The 16,865-nt window shown below is 38.9% G+C and overlaps 1 protein-coding gene across 1 annotated transcript in view; it reads left to right on the forward strand.

Annotated features, from left to right (window-relative positions):
- The first annotated feature begins 214 nt into the window (after positions 1–214).
- Positions 215–16,865, forward strand: part of CPS1 (carbamoyl-phosphate synthase 1) — a 98,908-nt gene continuing 82,257 nt past the window's right edge. Inside the window, exons 1-6 of the mRNA XM_073646611.1 lie at positions 215–451; positions 5,073–5,182; positions 10,840–10,984; positions 11,262–11,351; positions 14,758–14,814; positions 16,270–16,362. Coding sequence (XP_073502712.1) covers positions 341–451; positions 5,073–5,182; positions 10,840–10,984; positions 11,262–11,351; positions 14,758–14,814; positions 16,270–16,362 — 606 coding nt within the window. The 5' untranslated portion in view covers positions 215–340. The remainder of the gene's footprint in view (positions 452–5,072; positions 5,183–10,839; positions 10,985–11,261; positions 11,352–14,757; positions 14,815–16,269; positions 16,363–16,865) is intronic.

Below are 16,865 nucleotides of genomic sequence, written 5' to 3' on the forward strand. Positions count from 1 at the left end.
TTGATTCCTAGCACCAGCAGAGTATAGCACTGCTGATAAAAGGAAAGCGGACTTCTCATAACGTAACCTGTGTTTGAACATCACTCCAAGAGACAATGTTTAATCAGTGTTGCAACGTCGTCACACAGACATCTAAAAATCAAGGTATATCCCCAGTGTAAAAGGGGGAGGTGGACACCAAGAGGTGGAGCTTGGCTCCAATTTATTAAATGCCAACATCGGAGCAAATATCAGCAAATGTGACCCTGGCTGAAGCCTCTTTCCTACAAGCCACTCTGCTGCCTAAACATCTACCCCTACTTGCTCTGGGAAGGCCGATCCGCTCTACGAGGCCCTAAAGATGACTCGGATTTTGTCTGTTTTTAAGGCTGCTCGGGCAGGATTTCTCAATGCAACTGCCCAGAGTCACTGCGGCTTTGCAAAGCCTGGTCTCCGATTCATGAGTGTTAAGGTATTGATATATTATGGTACTAGAATGAGTTTCTAGATATATTGTGTTTAATATCATTCAGATATTATAGCGAAGTAGAAGCTTTAAACTTCATACTGTGAGATGTCATTTTGTATAACGGACACTGTATTGTTAAAATTCACTGATAATCACGAATTACTGATATTGGGTAAACTAGTAGCCTAACCACTGTAGATATGTCAAATTTACAAGTTTGAGCAGGTGTCTTAGGCTGTAATGTTCAATATCTCCTGATCCATCATTCATTGATGCCCCAGTTTTTCCAGTATGAGAAGCAAGATCTTTAGCCTTCCTCAAGTCTATATTTACTAACCTCTTAGCTCAATTCTTAGGCATTTCATTCTGAAAGTTCTGTAGCCTTAATATGTTAATATCAGAGTGTGTCAGTCAAAAATGGCTAGAACTTTTTGGTGATTTTGTAAATGTGATGGGAAAGAAAATGTCCTAACTTTATTATTTCTTGGGCTATCAAAAATGTTTGTGGTGGGTTTCTTTTTTCATAATATGTGTTTTATATATTTTTTTTTTTTCAATTACATTTTTTTTATTAGTAATACATAGTTCAGCAAAGTGTACGTATGCAAAATACACAAAAATAAAATACTGGAATGAATTCCATTTTTAATATCTTTATATATAATATGCACTCAAATTACAGGAAAAATATGGTGACAAATTGTTTTTGTGTGAACGGTATTTTTTGTGTAGTTTTCTTATTACTTTTAATTTTGTATATCTTTTTGTAACCTAATTTCATTTCCATGAAGTCATAAAACATCTCCTTGGGTAACTTTACAGTATCTAACAAGTAGGCATCTGACTTGCTGTTACTGGATGGTAGGAGAATACATTTTTAGGCTAAGTTCCCATAAGGACTATCCAGTGTGTATTTGATGCTGCATATTTTTACTGAGCAAAAAAACAGCACATTGGATGGGATTTATAGATATCTCATGCCCACTGTGCTATTTTTTGGCGCTTCACAAACTGACCTGTGGTGTGATTTTGAAATGTGCAACGTCAATTTTTCTTGCAGTAAATATGCATTTTCTTTGCAGATTTTCCCCAAAGCCTTGAATGAGATGAGGAAAATCTGAAGATAAAAACTGCATATATACATTTTTATTGCATTAGTGCACAGAAATGCAAATAAAATGCATGTCATCCATGCATAACTTTATATATAACGTTTTATCAAAGTTAAATAACAAGTATCAAAAACCAAGCAGTTTTATTTAAAATATGACTTACTAAAAAACTACAGCTGAAAAAAAACACATGTAAAAAATGCATTAAAAGCGCAATGAAAAAACACCACTACCTGTTGAGCTAAGAGGTGCAGAAATGCTGCAGAAAATCTGTAGCATCAAAAACACGCTAAATTAAAACTAAATAAATAAAAAACTAAATAAAAACTGTGGAACTTTGCCTGAAGCCGCGCCATCCATTTACAATAGCATTACATTAAATTCTATAGCCAAGTGCTATACATTTAAAAGCAGAATATTCATCCTCAACTATAAGTGTAAAGCCCCTTTAATGCTTATTACATTTATAACTTGCTAGTAGAATTTTGTTGAAGCATTTTTTTGAGAAATATGTTCTTAAAGTTTTATGCTCAAGTGCATCGGGGCGGGCACTTAACTCCTCAGCTCTGATGTACTTCGCCGCCCACTCGTCATTGATTGACAGGTCACTCTTCCCTCAAAGACCTGTCTTCCCTGTGCAGATGCCATAATTTCCAGGGTTAATTTCATCAGAAGGGATGGCAGTGATGCAGTAAGCTCCTCAAGACATTGTGAGATCAGTGTACTGGCTCCCATGATGCCATTAGGAGCTCACTGGACTGGTGCCGCCCTTTCTGATGAAACAAACCCGGGCAATGGTGGCACAAGGAAGACAGGTCACCGAGGGCAGTGAAGTACAACAGAGCTGAGGAGTGAAGTCCCCGCCCCGATGCACTTGAGCTTAAAACTTCAAGAACAGATTTCTCGAAAGTGCCTCAACAAAATTCTGCTAGAAAATTACTAATGTAATTAGCATTAAAGGGGCTTTATGCTCATACCTGTAGTTAGGGGTCGAATATAATACTGATAGGTCCTCTTTAATGTTGTACACATAAGCTAGAAGAAGTACAGTATTAAACATTATTTTATGTAAGGACAAAGAGTAAAAATGTGATACAGAGAAATATACAATAATACAGTAGTTATAGTTTAGGTTGGTTCAACTTGTTAAATCTGTGCAGTTTTCTAATATATGGCATGCTATAATCTTGTGAACGGTGGCTGATTTCGGAGATAAATTTGGTTACAACAGCAAAATTTATTGCAAAATCCACCTGTAGTACATATCTGATTTTTGTCCCGCCACGTTTGTGTTTAAGTCTGTGGTACCATATATAGTCTATAGTAAACTGTACATTTCCAAATACATGGGCTGCCATCAGGACAGATTAGATGGTCCTGCCCTCAAAGCCCTGGCCGAATAAGGCACCTTCTGAGAATCCCACCACCATCTCATACGTCTGAAAATTCCCCGAATAGAAGATCTTTCATCACCAAGTCCCTTCTGTTGAGGTCAAAGTGAGATCAGATGCATTTTCATAAATTTGCTTGACACAGCATTCCTGCAGAAAAGAGGGCCAAGGTCAAAGCAGGACAGGGCGTACTGATCAAAGTAGGGAAAAGGTGAACTTATACAGGTCAAAATTTTCCATTGTGCTGACGATACATCATGAAATATATTCATAGATAAATTTATTTTGTGAATAGACTAATGTTATACAATTTATTTATTTTTGCTGCTCACGGCACATGACATTTCGTTCATATTCTGAATATGCTTCTTTTTTTTTTACTATTTATACATACTAAACAATTGAGAATTCTTTACATAACTATCACTGAGTCTCTCTAATTAGAAAACTGGTCAAGCAAATCTAAGCCAATAATATTTATTTATTTTATTTTACTCACTTATCTAGTGCCATTAATTCCACAGCGCTTTACAGACATTACGGGCACTGTCCCCATTGGGGCTCACAATCTACATTCCCTATCAGTAAGTCTTTGGAATATGAGACATACTCAATATTTCAAGAGAAGTTATATTAGTATTATTGGTTCTAATTTTTTTTTATTAAAGGAGAAACATTTGTAAAAGGATTTTCTTTCAGCACAAGTCATCCTGCACAAATGTGTCCATATTGTCAGAGGCATAGCCAGAAAAGCCAGGGATCCCATAGTAATCTTTTGAATGCCCCAACCCTATTCCCCACTTATCACTGACGGGCACTCTCGTTATGCTGCTCTCTGACACGCAGCATGTCACCACTGGATCCTCCTTCTGTGCTTCCTGCTCTGACAACCTCCCTCTGCTCATCACTACGAGCCATCCTGCACTGCTACCTGGCCTGCGGTGCTGGGCTTGTAGCACTATGCTCTCAAATTGGTATCCAATCATGAGCAACATATGTATAGAATTCACATATTCTGTGTTTTCTTTAAGGGAATCTGTCTGCAGATTTTTGCTATGTAATCTGAGAGTATCATGATATAGGGCCAGAGACCCTGATTCCAGTGATATGCCACTTGCTGGTCTGTATGCTGTCATTTTGATACAATCCCTGTTTTCTCTGATGCACATCTAGCTGTGCTCAGAATGCTGAGCCCAGTATAACCCCGCCCACACCATTTATTGGCAGCATTCTGTGCACACTATAAATTGACAGTAATTTGCCAATTAGTGGCGGGAGTGGGATTACACAGAGCAGAAGGACTAGGAGGCATGAGACACCCAATGCTCTAGTGATAATTTCTTGCTGATAAAACACTGGTTTATTGAAACAGCAACACAGCTTAGTAAGTGATATTTTGCTGGAATCAGGCTCTCAGCCCCTACATCACTCTGCTCTCATATTACATAGGAAAAATCTGCGGCCAGATTCCCTGTAAGGCACAAAGGTTTTCTCTCACACTCAAAAGACATACTGGTAGGATGATGGCCCTAATGTGTGTTTACCTGTGGTATGCAAATTACACTTTGGGTCTCATTGGGAACACATGACAATCATCCATAATATATTAGTATTGTGGCATATTCAATCAGATGCCATGTTATGCTAAGCGCACATTGGTCTCTGCAGTTAGGCTACAGTATAGTGGTAGCTTTCCCGACAATTACTGTAACAATCCCATAGGCACCATTCTCCAAACTGAAGCCAAAAGTGTTTTCTTTCAGCCTCCAGCTGGCAGATAGGCATCTGCATACCGCTTGCTTTACTGTATCGGTTTCTGTAAAAAAAATTGTATACCATGCGGTATATGGTTTTTTTTTTGCAAAGGATCCCTTTGGTGGATGGATGCCTAGACATCCATCCTGACTATGGCCACTGGGCACAAATGCTATGTATGTGGAACCTAAGGTGCCAAAGGGAATACATGTGCCACTATGCAGGGTTCAAGCACATAACCCTAAGGATCATTGTACCTCTATATGATATATGTAATTATATTGAAAGCGTCAGTGCATACAAATATAAAGCAAATACAATAGCAATACCTACATATAATACAGAGATATAATTCTTTTAATTTAGGCACACACTGCTAATTTAGTGCTGGAAGATGGGACAAAAATCAAAGGATACTCATTTGGACACCCTGCATCAGTAGCCGGAGAAGTCATCTTTAACACTGGACTGGGCGGGTAAGTTGGATTTTTAAATGAAACTCGTTTGTATTTCTTAATCAATCACATTATAATGTAGATTTTGCTAAAGTATGATTAAAGAGGTTGTCTGGTGATAACAAGTTATGACCTATCCACAGGATGGGTGGGGGCCCGACTGCGGTAACCTGCGCCATTCATCAGAATGGAGAACTTTTATCCCCAATGGAACGGAGTGACCTGTTCGACTGCCATGCCATTCATTCCCTATGAAGCTGTTGAGCGCAGTCCACGGCTTTTTCCGGCAACCCCATAGAGTATGAATGGAGTGGCCGCCAGGTATCCATTTCATAATGGGGATAATATTGTCCTATTGGGGGTAAAAATTATCCGTTCTGAGTGGGTCTCAGCAGTCAGACCTCCACATATCAATAAGTTATCACCAGTCCTTTGAATAGGTGATAATTTGTTTTCACTGGACAACGCCTTTAAAGGGAATCTGTCACCCCCTGGGACTTATCTGACCTCTAATATGCAGTACCTGGATTTGGCTGCTGCAACTGCACATCACAGGGCACTGTGACATGCAGGGGAGGGAGGAAACATTATAATTACCACAGGAGGTGGGGATTTTTTCCAGTCCCCAGGACAGAACACATCAGAAACTTGATTGAATAAAAACTAATTTCACAGCAATAAGACCTCTAATATGAGGCATACAGGTAGGTATAGATTTACATTGCTATCACCTGTATGCCCATGTTAGAGGTCTGATAACTCCAAAGAGGTGAAAAATTCCCTTTAAGCATAGCATTTTAGAATGATTTTAAGGGGTTTATAACATTTTTTATAATACCCACTTTTAGATGCATATGATTAAAAAATCATATACTCACTTTGTGGACTTACCATGGCTATTATACCGCTAGCTATGTGGTCTTCGATTAGTCTTTGTTTACATGACTACAGCTATGATTTGGCATGTTTTTCATGTGGACAGCACAACCAATCTCTGGTCACAACATGTCAGGCATGACACTCTCCGCAAGGAGAAACGTTACCCTGTAGACCCCAGTCAGAGGTCTCTCATACAGCCAAATCAAGTCTCATGCTTTGCACTGAAGAGGGGCAACACTACAAATTTAATTTCTGGATTGGCTTTTATCCCAAATCATGTGGCAAGGCTTGTTAAAGGGTCAGTATTGACTTTTAAGATTGCTACTTCCAATAGGTGGCGCTAAGGTTAAAGTCCTATTCCTCTCTGAAGAGGCAATTTGCATGGTCAGAACATTGACATGCCATCCACGCTGATATAGCTTCTATGCTCGATAACATGTACAGTGCTGGCCAAAAGTATTGGCACCCCTGCAATTCTGTCAGATAATACTCAGTTTCTTCTTGAAAATTAGTGCAATCACAAATTCTTTGGTATTATTCTCTTCATTTAATTTGTCTTCTATGAAAAAAACACAAAAAGAATTGTCCTAAAGCCAAATTGGATATAATTCCACACCAATCCTAAAAAAGGGGGTGGACAAAAGTATTGGCACCCTTTGAAAAATCATGTGATGCTTCTCTAATTCGTGTAATTAACAGCACCTGTAACTTGCCTGTGGCACCTAACAGGTGCTGGCAATAACTAAATCACACTTGCAGCCAGTTAACATGGATTAAAGTTGACTCAACCTCTGTCCTGTGTCCTTGTGTGTACAACATTGAGCATGGAGAAAAGAAAGAAGACCAAAGAACTGTCTGAGGACTTGAGAAAGCAAATTGTGAGGAAGCATGAGCAATCTCAAGGCTACAAGTCCATCTCCAAAGATCTGAATGTTCCTGTGCCTTCGGTGCGCAGTGTCATCAAGAAGTTTAAAGCCCATGGGACTGTGGCTAACCTCCCTAGATGTGGACGGAAAAGAAAAATTGACGAGAGATTTCAACGCAAGATTGTGCGGATGGTGGATAAAGAACCTCGACTAACATCCAAACAAGTTCAAGCTGCCCTGCAGTCCGAGGGTACAACAGTGTCAACCCGTACTATCCGTCGACGTCTGAATGAAAAGGGACTGTATGGTAGGATACCCAGGAAGACCCCACTTCTTACCCCGAGACATAAAAAAGCCAGGCTGGAGTTTGCCAAAACTTACCTGAGAAAGCCTAAAACGCTTTGGAAGAATGTTCTCTGGTCAGATGAGACAAAAGTAGAGTTTTTTGAGAAAAAGCATCAACATAGAGTGTACAGGAAAAAAAAAGAGGCATTCAAAGTAAAGAACACGGTCCCTACAGTCAAACATGGCGGAGGTTCCCTGATGTTTTGGGGTTGCTTTGCTGCCTCTGGCACTGGACTGCTTGACCGTGTGCATGGCATTATGAAGTCTGAAGACTACCAACAAATTTTGCAGCATAATGTAGGGCCCAGTGTGAGAAAGCTGTGTCTCCCTCAGAGGTCATGGGTCTTCCAGCAGGACAATGACCCAAAACACACTTCCAAAAGCACTATAAAATGGTTTTAGAGAAAGCACTGGAGACTTTTAAGGTGGCCAGCAATGAGTCCAGACCTGAATCCCATAGAACACCTGTGGAGAGATCTCAAAATGGCAGTTTGGAGAAGGCACCCTTCAAATATCAGGGACCTGGAGCAGTTTGCCAAAGAAGAATGGTCTACAATTCCAGCAGAGCATTGTAAGAAATTCATTGATGGTTACCGGAAGCGGTTGTTCACAGTTATTTTGGCTAAAGGTTGTGCAACCAAGTATTAGGCTGAGGGTGCCAATACTTTTGTCTGGCCAATTTTTGGAGTTTTGTGTGAAATGATGAATGATTTGATTTTTGCTTCATTCTCTTTTGTGTTTTTTCCTTGCAAGCAAATTAAATGAAGATAATAATACCAAAGAATTTGTGATTGCAATCATTTTCAGGAAGAAACTGAGTATTATCTGACAGAATTGCAGGGGTGCCAATACTTTTGGCCAGCACTGTAGAATAAGATACATCATAGCTGTGGCTGGTGGAGGACCAAGGAACTATGTTGCATATAAAATACTGGTAATTTTTCCCATTCCTTTTCCCCCTCTAATTATTTTCTCTTTTCTACTTTAAATATTTAATTACACACAGATTGTCAGACATTGCACATACAGTTTCAACCGAGTCAATGTTACTCTGCCAAACAGGAAATTTCACCAGTGACATTGACAGATTGTAACCATAATCACAAAATGATTAGCTCCATCAGACGCAAAAATGATCTGACCTGTTAGAAATGTTTCAGCTATGATTAGATCAGATATCTCCAATGTGAGAGAGAGTACACCTTTATATAACCATGATAAGAACAATTGCTATCTATAAAAATGTTCCTATTCTAGTGAAATATCCCTGTGCGTCAATAGGCAGCTCAGGCTATATTAATAGGAAAGCCTGTTTTGCTAGAGTTTAAAAAGAATATTAAATACAGTAGGTTCTCCCGGAATATATATAAAAAAAACAATAAAATAAATGCATATATAATTGTATTCCTAAATACCTTTCATTAACAAATATGCTTGTTTTGTCTAGGGAGCTAATTACTATAACATTTAAATAGATGGAATATTGTTCCATTGCCAGAAACCTGTCCTAGAATGTTAACAGGACAGGTGCCTGTGAGCATGTGCAGTAGGAAGCACCGCCACTCTCTTCTTGTATAGGAGGATGTGCTCCCCGTGAATATTCTGATCTAATACTGAGATATGAGGTGTGCTGAGGTAATAAGAGGCTGCTCACACTGCTATCCACCATCTCATAATGATATAATAATGGAGATAGCAGAAGTGCTAGGGTAAGAAGAGGCTGCTCACACTGCAGTCCACCATGTCTATCTAATACTGGAGATACCAGGAGTGCTGAGGTAAGAAGAGGATACTCACACTGCTATCCACCATGTCATTCTGATTTAATAATGGAGATGCCAGAAGTGCTAGTGCACAAATCCACAGACACCTTCCTATTAACATCCTAGGACAGGTTTCTGTCAGTGTTACAAGACAGTGCGTATTGTAATGCTATACTGAGCACCGCCCTAGACAATATGAGTGTCATTTGCTAATTAAAGGTATGTAGGTATTTATTTATGATAATATTTCCTTTAGTTATTTTTTCTATCCCTTTAAAGGGAATATGTCACCACTTTGGAGATATCAGACCTCTACTATGGCCATACAGGGTATAGAAAAGTAAATCTATTAGTGTTGAGAGAGTATGTTCTGTTCCGAGTATCCTCGGGCCGAGCTCCGAGTATTTATAGCTGCTCGGTGATGAGGTTAAATCGCTCCCGTGTGCATGATTTGTGACTGTTTGACAGCTTTATTACATGTGAGGAATGTGTAAGAAATAGACATTCCTTCCATGTAATAAAACTGTCAAACAGTTGCAAATCATGCACACGGGAGCGATTCAAGTATATCACCGAGCAGCTATAAATACTCGGAGCTCGGCCCGAGCATACTCGGCGAAAGGGTTAACAGAACATACTTGTTCAACACTAAAATCTATACATACCTGTATGGCCCATAGTAGAGGTTTGATTGCAGAGAAAGGCGCTTTAATCAATTCTATTTTGTACAGGCTTGGCGTCCGGGGGACGCCAAGCAATCCCCACCTATATGCTTAATTATCATATTCCCCCCCTCCCCTGTGATGTGCACTGTGCTCCTTGACTTCCCGGGCATGCGCAAAGCAGCGCTCACCTAGAGCGTGCTTTGCTTCATCCCGGCCCCGTCTGCCTGTGCTCTGCACCGCAGGGTTCTATTGCCCAGGCGCCGGGAAGTGACAGTGACTCCCCAGCGCCTGCGCAATAGAAACCTGCAGCGCAGTGCACGGAGAGACAGGGCCGGGATGAAGCAAAGCGCGCTCTAGGTGAGCGGCCCTCTGCGCATGCCCGGGAAGTCAAGGTGCACAGTGCACGTCACAGGGTCTGTCACAGGGTCCTGTGACGTGCAGGGGAGGGGGGAATATGATAATTAAGCATGCAGGCGGAGATTTGGGGGAATAATAAGCACATAGGCGGGGATTGCTTAACGTTCCCTGGATGCCAAGCCTGTAGAAAATAGAATTGATTAAAGTGCTTTTCTCTACAATCAAACCTCTACTATGGGCCATACAGGTATGTATAGATTTACTTTTCTATACCCTGTATGGCCATAGTAGAGGTCTGATATCTCCCAGTGGGTGACACATTCCCTTTAACAATATCAATCTTGTTTAATTAAGGAGCAACTTTTACACTATCATAATATTTACCAACAGTATAAATGTATCACAGCTCACATTCATTTCTATCACATAAGTTTATGTAGGTTGTTTTTTTTTTACCACTAACTGAACTTTTATATTTATAACACCCCCTCATGTTGTAGTTTTGGTAGCCGCAAGCAATATGATACTACAGAGTTGTATGGGATTCAATAAATATTTTTTTTCAGAAACAGCACCTCCTTTAACTGTAGGCTGTATCTGGTATTGTAGCTCAGTCCAACTCACTTTTCATACAAGTTCCAAACCAATAAAATACTTACATAATAAAATGATATTATGGACTAATGTATGCATGTACTGTATGTATGCCTGAATGTGACATTTAAAATACTTTATTTCAGTTTACATAAATGGGGAGGTTGAAATAAGGGTACTCACAATATTATCTTGTCTTGTACCTGTAGATATGTAGAAGCTTTGACAGACCCAAGCTACCGCGGACAAATTCTCACCCTAACTAATCCGATCATAGGAAATGGCGGAGCACCGGACACTAAAGCAGTGGATTCCTATGGGCTTATGAAATACATTGAGTCAGAGAACATTCAGGTGAGTGCAGTTATCACAGTTATCTCTGCTTTACCTTTCTCCCTAATTGACTTTACTTACTTGAACTTACTCTATGTCTTTGCATTGGCACTGTGCCTAGACTAACACTATTATGTCACTCGCTCTGTTGCTGTCTCGTTCTGTCTGAAGATCACTCATCGGCTGCATGTCTCCTGCTCACGTGACATATAATGTAGCATTTACAGATATTGCATTCAGTCCTATTGAGATCATAGTTACTTTATGGACAATAAATGATTATGTCTTTGTCTTGTAGGTGTCTGGATTACTGGTCTTGGACTACAGTAATGAATACAGCCACTGGGGGGCAGTCAAGTCACTCTCAGAGTGGCTACAGGAAGAGAAGGTTTGTAGCCAATACATTCTTTTTTATATCAGGATTAGCTATAGGACTAAACAAAATGTGCTGTGAAAAGAAGCTGATGGCTGTCTACAGAGCAAATCTACTGTGGATTCTACCATAGCAGACAGGAAACACCAGGACTTGTCATGGATCAACAATAATGATTGCGATCAGCATAGGGTTCACTTAATCACAGGATGTCTAGATATTGTGACTGTAAGGCTATGTTCACACATGTTGAGTTTTTTTCAGAGCTTTTTGCTGCAGATTTTGACACAAATTTCAGCTGCGTTTTGCAGTACCAGCAAAGTCTATGAGAAACCAGAATTCTCTGTTCACACATCTTGTTTTTTTTGTTCACTATTTTGTGCCTTGGTTGGGTTTTTGGAGAATAGAGCATGTCACTTCTTTCAGCGGTTTTTAACCCATAGGAAGTAATGGATGGTGAAAAAATTGCTGAAAAAACGCACCAAAATTTGCATCAGTGTTTTTGATGGCAAAATAGTATGGGGTTCTTTTTTTTCACAGAACTTTATGTACATGCATAAATAGACACAGAAGGACCGTGAAAAAAAACGCACAAAAAACGCAGCAAAACCTGCGTTTTTGATGCCGCTGATTTCCTGCCAGAGATTGGGTTTTGCTGCAGATTTGTGACTCTGAAAAACCCAGCATGTGTGAACATAGCCTAATACAGATACAAAAACACAGTTAAAGAAGATGTCCACTACTTTGACAACTACTTGTCATACCCCACACTTGGCCCTAATAAAATAAAAAAGCTTATACTCACCTTCCGTGCCGGCGCCGTTCCCGCAGCACTCGCTTTCCCCGGGGCTCCTGGCAATTGTTGTGACACGTGACTCCGGCACCCAATCAGTGCTGGCATCAATGTCTCCGCCTCCTGTCAAATTGGAGAGGAAGTCATAGAGCAGCGGAGTTCCTCGATTTGTCCGGAGGCGGAGGCAGTGACACCAGCACTGATTGGGCGCCAGCGTCACATGTCACAACAGCACAAGAGCCCCGGGACTGCGAGTGCTGATACTGCTGGAATGGCGCATGGGAGGCAAGCATAAGCCTCGGGGCCAAACATTTAGTTCAAGAAGGGGTTGTGTAAGTAGTGGACAACCCCTTTAAGGCTCATTCAGTCGTCAATGACTTTTCACGTATGCAAAAAAAAATTTCAACAGTATTGTGAATCTGAGTTTCATCAGTGTTTGGTCACTGTGTCAGGTTTTACCATCTGTGTTTCATCAGTGATTTTTTTGCATTAAAAAAAAAAAAAAGCTACAAAGCTTCTCCTACCAGCACATGGATGACAATGTGTGCTATTAGTGATTTTTCACAAACCCATAGACTTGTACAGATAATTTTGATCCATGACTCAGATTAAAAACACACGTCTCCATGATTTTATTTGCAGACACACGGTCTGTATAAAGACAAAAAACACAGACATGTGAACAGCACCACGGATTATAATGTTTATGTCTCCTATCTGTGAAAAACACTGTAAAAAAAAGAAAAAAAAGAGAGTTCAGTGTGCCCCCATGGGTAGAATTGTATGGGATATAAGGATTAGGCTAGGGTCCCACGACCGTGTTTTCTCTCATTTGCAAAAATCGGTCTATTATGAAAATCATACTCTGATCAGACTCTGAGTGTGATCATACTGTGATTCGATATTCTCGGATGAGAAAATGGAAAAAAAAATGTCTCAATCTTCTCCATTCTATCAATCCATGAAAACTGGACTGCACTCAGATGTCATCCAAGCGCAGTCTGATTTTTTCCACGGACTCATTGACATGCATGGCTGAGTGCGATCCAAATATAATATGGAAATCGTGCATCCAAATATCATATGGAAATCCTCTGACAGACTCCATCCAAGGAAAAAAATCAGACATGTGCATGGCCCCATAAAATATCATTGGTCCGAGTGCGATTCGATGTTTTCTCAGATCACACTTGGATTGAAAATACATCTTCTGCACGAGCCCTTAGTCAAATAAATAAAAACTGCTCACCTCGTGAGCTATGCAAACAAGCAGATCAATGTGAGACTTCTGCTACTCCTTACAGAACACCAGATGGGTCCATATCGATATGTCAATCAGAAAAAAATGTAGTCCATGGCGCTATCCGTATAGGTAGAGGTAAAAGCTCTAGATTTATTTAATGCAATTAAAACCAAAATTAGATTGGTAGTAAAATTATAAAATGAATGAATGCGTTTTCAATCTAGTACTTGGATCTTCTTCTGGTTCAACCAAGTACTGGATCAAAAATACTTTCATTTTTGTATTTTACTACCACTTTTATTTTGGTTTTAACTTTTTTTAAATAAATCAAGTAGTTTTACATCTTTTCCATGGACAGCGCCAAAACAGATGTATGAATGAGACCTTAGATTTATCAGACACATATACATTATATATATATATATATATATATATATGTATGTATATATATATATATATATATATATATATATATATATATATATATATATATATATATATATACATACACAGTGGGTACGGAAAGTATTCAGACCCTTTTAAAATTTTCGCTCTTTGTTTCATTGCAGCCATTTGGTAAATTCTAAAAAGTTCATTTTTTTTTCTCATTAAAGTACACTCTGCACCCCATCTTGACTGAAAAAAAACAGAAATGTGGAAATTTTTGCAAATGTATTAAAAAAGAAAACTATATATATAATGTGCTTTATATGCCAAAGCCAGTGAGCAAATGAGAGGTAGTCAGTGAAGTCAACTGTACAATATCGCCATCTAGTGGACATCCTTTACTAAGCAGCATAATTTGTAATAATATATACAATAGTCATACAGTATATACTATACTTGTATAGACCAGATGTTTATTTGAAATTGTATGACATTAAAGCCATATTTACAGAATAAATACGTTTTTAATTACCGTATAACATTAGAAAGAATAATGTGTCTAATTAAGCAATAAAAAAAAAATATTAATAAGATTCCCCTATGAATTGTAAAATGTTAAAGTGCTGCAGAATATGTTGCCAATATATAATAAAGATTATTAATGTTATTAATAATCATTATTAATGTTATTATTATTAACAATTATTAAAATAATTGTAATAATAATATTATTGTTATTATTATTATCGCTGAAAACAGCCCTGGGTTGCTCTTTGCTGTTTCTGTAATACATAGCCCTTTTGGGAAAACAGCTCAATTAATATATGCACATTTTAGGTGTTCAGAGGAGGAAAGGTGGATAGAAAGACCTGATTTTATAAATAGGAAGCTGCTTTGTGATTACTATGGATCTATGGATCTGACATACTAGGAACATGGGGATGACCATATGCTCTAGAATATGATATGACGTATCGTATCTTCTCTACCCTACTTAGGTTCCTGCACTGTGTGGAATTGATACCAGAATGTTAGCAAAAAAGATTCGGGATAAGGTAAGGATAAAAGAATGTCTGCTTGGAATAGATCAGTTGATCACACGTCACGCTGTTAAAGTCCCCAGTGATCAATTATTATGTGATTGGGGAATGGATATTGAATATTTTGCTAAAGGTGAGGGGGGTGCTATATAGCATTATATGGTACTAATTAATTTCAATGGATCGATCATGTATTGCATAGATCTGGTCTGTCCTCCAAAGCAAGACGCTTTTTGTATCCACTCTTAACTAAAGGGGGATCCGGAGGTTATTAATAAGGAACTTGAAAATCGTTCAAAGTAGAAAACCTAATTACTGTTACTTACTGTCTTAGCCACTTTCATAGTACTTTTCATGCACGCTGATAGAAATCGTACTGCTCTCTATATAACTATCAGTATTTTCCATCAGTATTTGTAAGCCAAAGCCAGGAGTGGGTGATAAATACAGAAGTGGTGACGTGTTCCTATTATACTTTTCCTCTGATTGTTCCACTCCTGGTTTTGGCTTATAAATATTGATATAAAATACTGACCAAATTCTGAACATGTGTGAACGTGGCCTAAGTGTTATTGGAGCACAGGTGTATATCAGTCATGGGATGCAGGGGTGACACAAGGCAGCTTGATTTACCATCCCATCTGTGCGGCATAAAAGCCAATAAAACGGACCTATGAACCATTTAGATCAGAGCCTTCACTGAGATAACATTTATGGGACTGATCCGTCTCATCCTGTAAGCAGCTTTATTATGCTGAGGTCAGAGGATGTCTTTAAGAAAAAAGTTTTTGCAGACTTTTCTACAGAAAAAAAAACAACTTTTTAACCAATTCTCTAAATCATGAAAATGATCAAAAATCATTAAAAAATCTTAATTATTATAAGGAAATAACTTTATCTATTACAATTACATCAATTTATTCCTGGGTTAAAGCATGTGGACACCTGCGCATGGATTAATTTTTGCAATGGGCTTCATTAAAATTTTTTTGCACCTTTTGGCTTTTAGGGCTGTTTGCTAGCCTGTATATTGCTGGCTGCAGAATGAGATGAACTAAGGATCTGTCAGTGAGCTCATTCTTATGCAGAGTTTATAACTCTTTTATCTGTGTTTTACTGAGCTCCTCTCAGCTGAAAATATCAAAAGAAAGCTGAAATGTGATCATCAATAAGCTGAGAGAAGCTCAGGAAAAAGTAGATAAAAGAGTTGCCAACTCTGTGAGAACAAGCTCACTGATGGACTCTTAGTTAACTCATTCTTCAGCCAGCAATTAACAGTACAACATAGAAGTTATAGAAGGCAAATGGTGCAAAATTTTTAATGACACTCAAAATGATTTGTAGCCCAAAATACATGCATTTACGTAAATAAAAAATGTATCTGAAGTTGTCCATATCCCTTAATCTGAGCTATTCATTGAGGCACCATAGGATACCTGAATAATGACCATTTTTTTTTTTTCAATCCAGGGCACTGTATTAGGTAGAATCGAATTTGAGGGAAAACCAGTGGAGTTTGCTGACCCCAACAAAAGAAACCTTATTGCAGAAGTATCAACTAAGGTGAGAAAATATAACATCTGTTCTTTCAGAATCTTCTGGGGCCACTAATAAAATCGGACAGATGCAATATCACCAACAAAAAGTTTATATGGTTGTGCTGAATATTCATGTATCTTACTTTAGAGCAACTAGTATACATTCACAATGAGATATGCCAAATGTCAAACTCTTCTTTCTACACTTGGGCTACTTTCACATTGTGTTCTGTCTCCCGTTCAGTGGTCCCGTCAGGGCTTACTTCTGAACTTCCCGCAAAATAGGATTCGGACATGAGCGCGGACGGGGCCATAGACTATAATGGTGCTGGCAGAGCGAATGTGCGCTCTGTCGTGTTTCATTTTTGGGCATATATGCCTACTATGTCTAAGTGTCTGCCTCCAATAGGCAAACAAGCTCGAATATGATGACCCAGTTGATGCATACGTCTGAATCGGCAGGAGACTATCTGCCTGGATTCTCACAGATCATCAGATCTGTGCTTTTTCAGTAGTGCTCCAGAAAAG

This window comes from Phyllobates terribilis, unplaced genomic scaffold, assembly GCF_046119375.1.
Source record: "Phyllobates terribilis strain yellow unplaced genomic scaffold, ASM4611937v1 Scaffold_9__5_contigs__length_417890890, whole genome shotgun sequence".
NCBI classification, from domain to species: Eukaryota; Metazoa; Chordata; class Amphibia; order Anura; family Dendrobatidae; genus Phyllobates; species Phyllobates terribilis.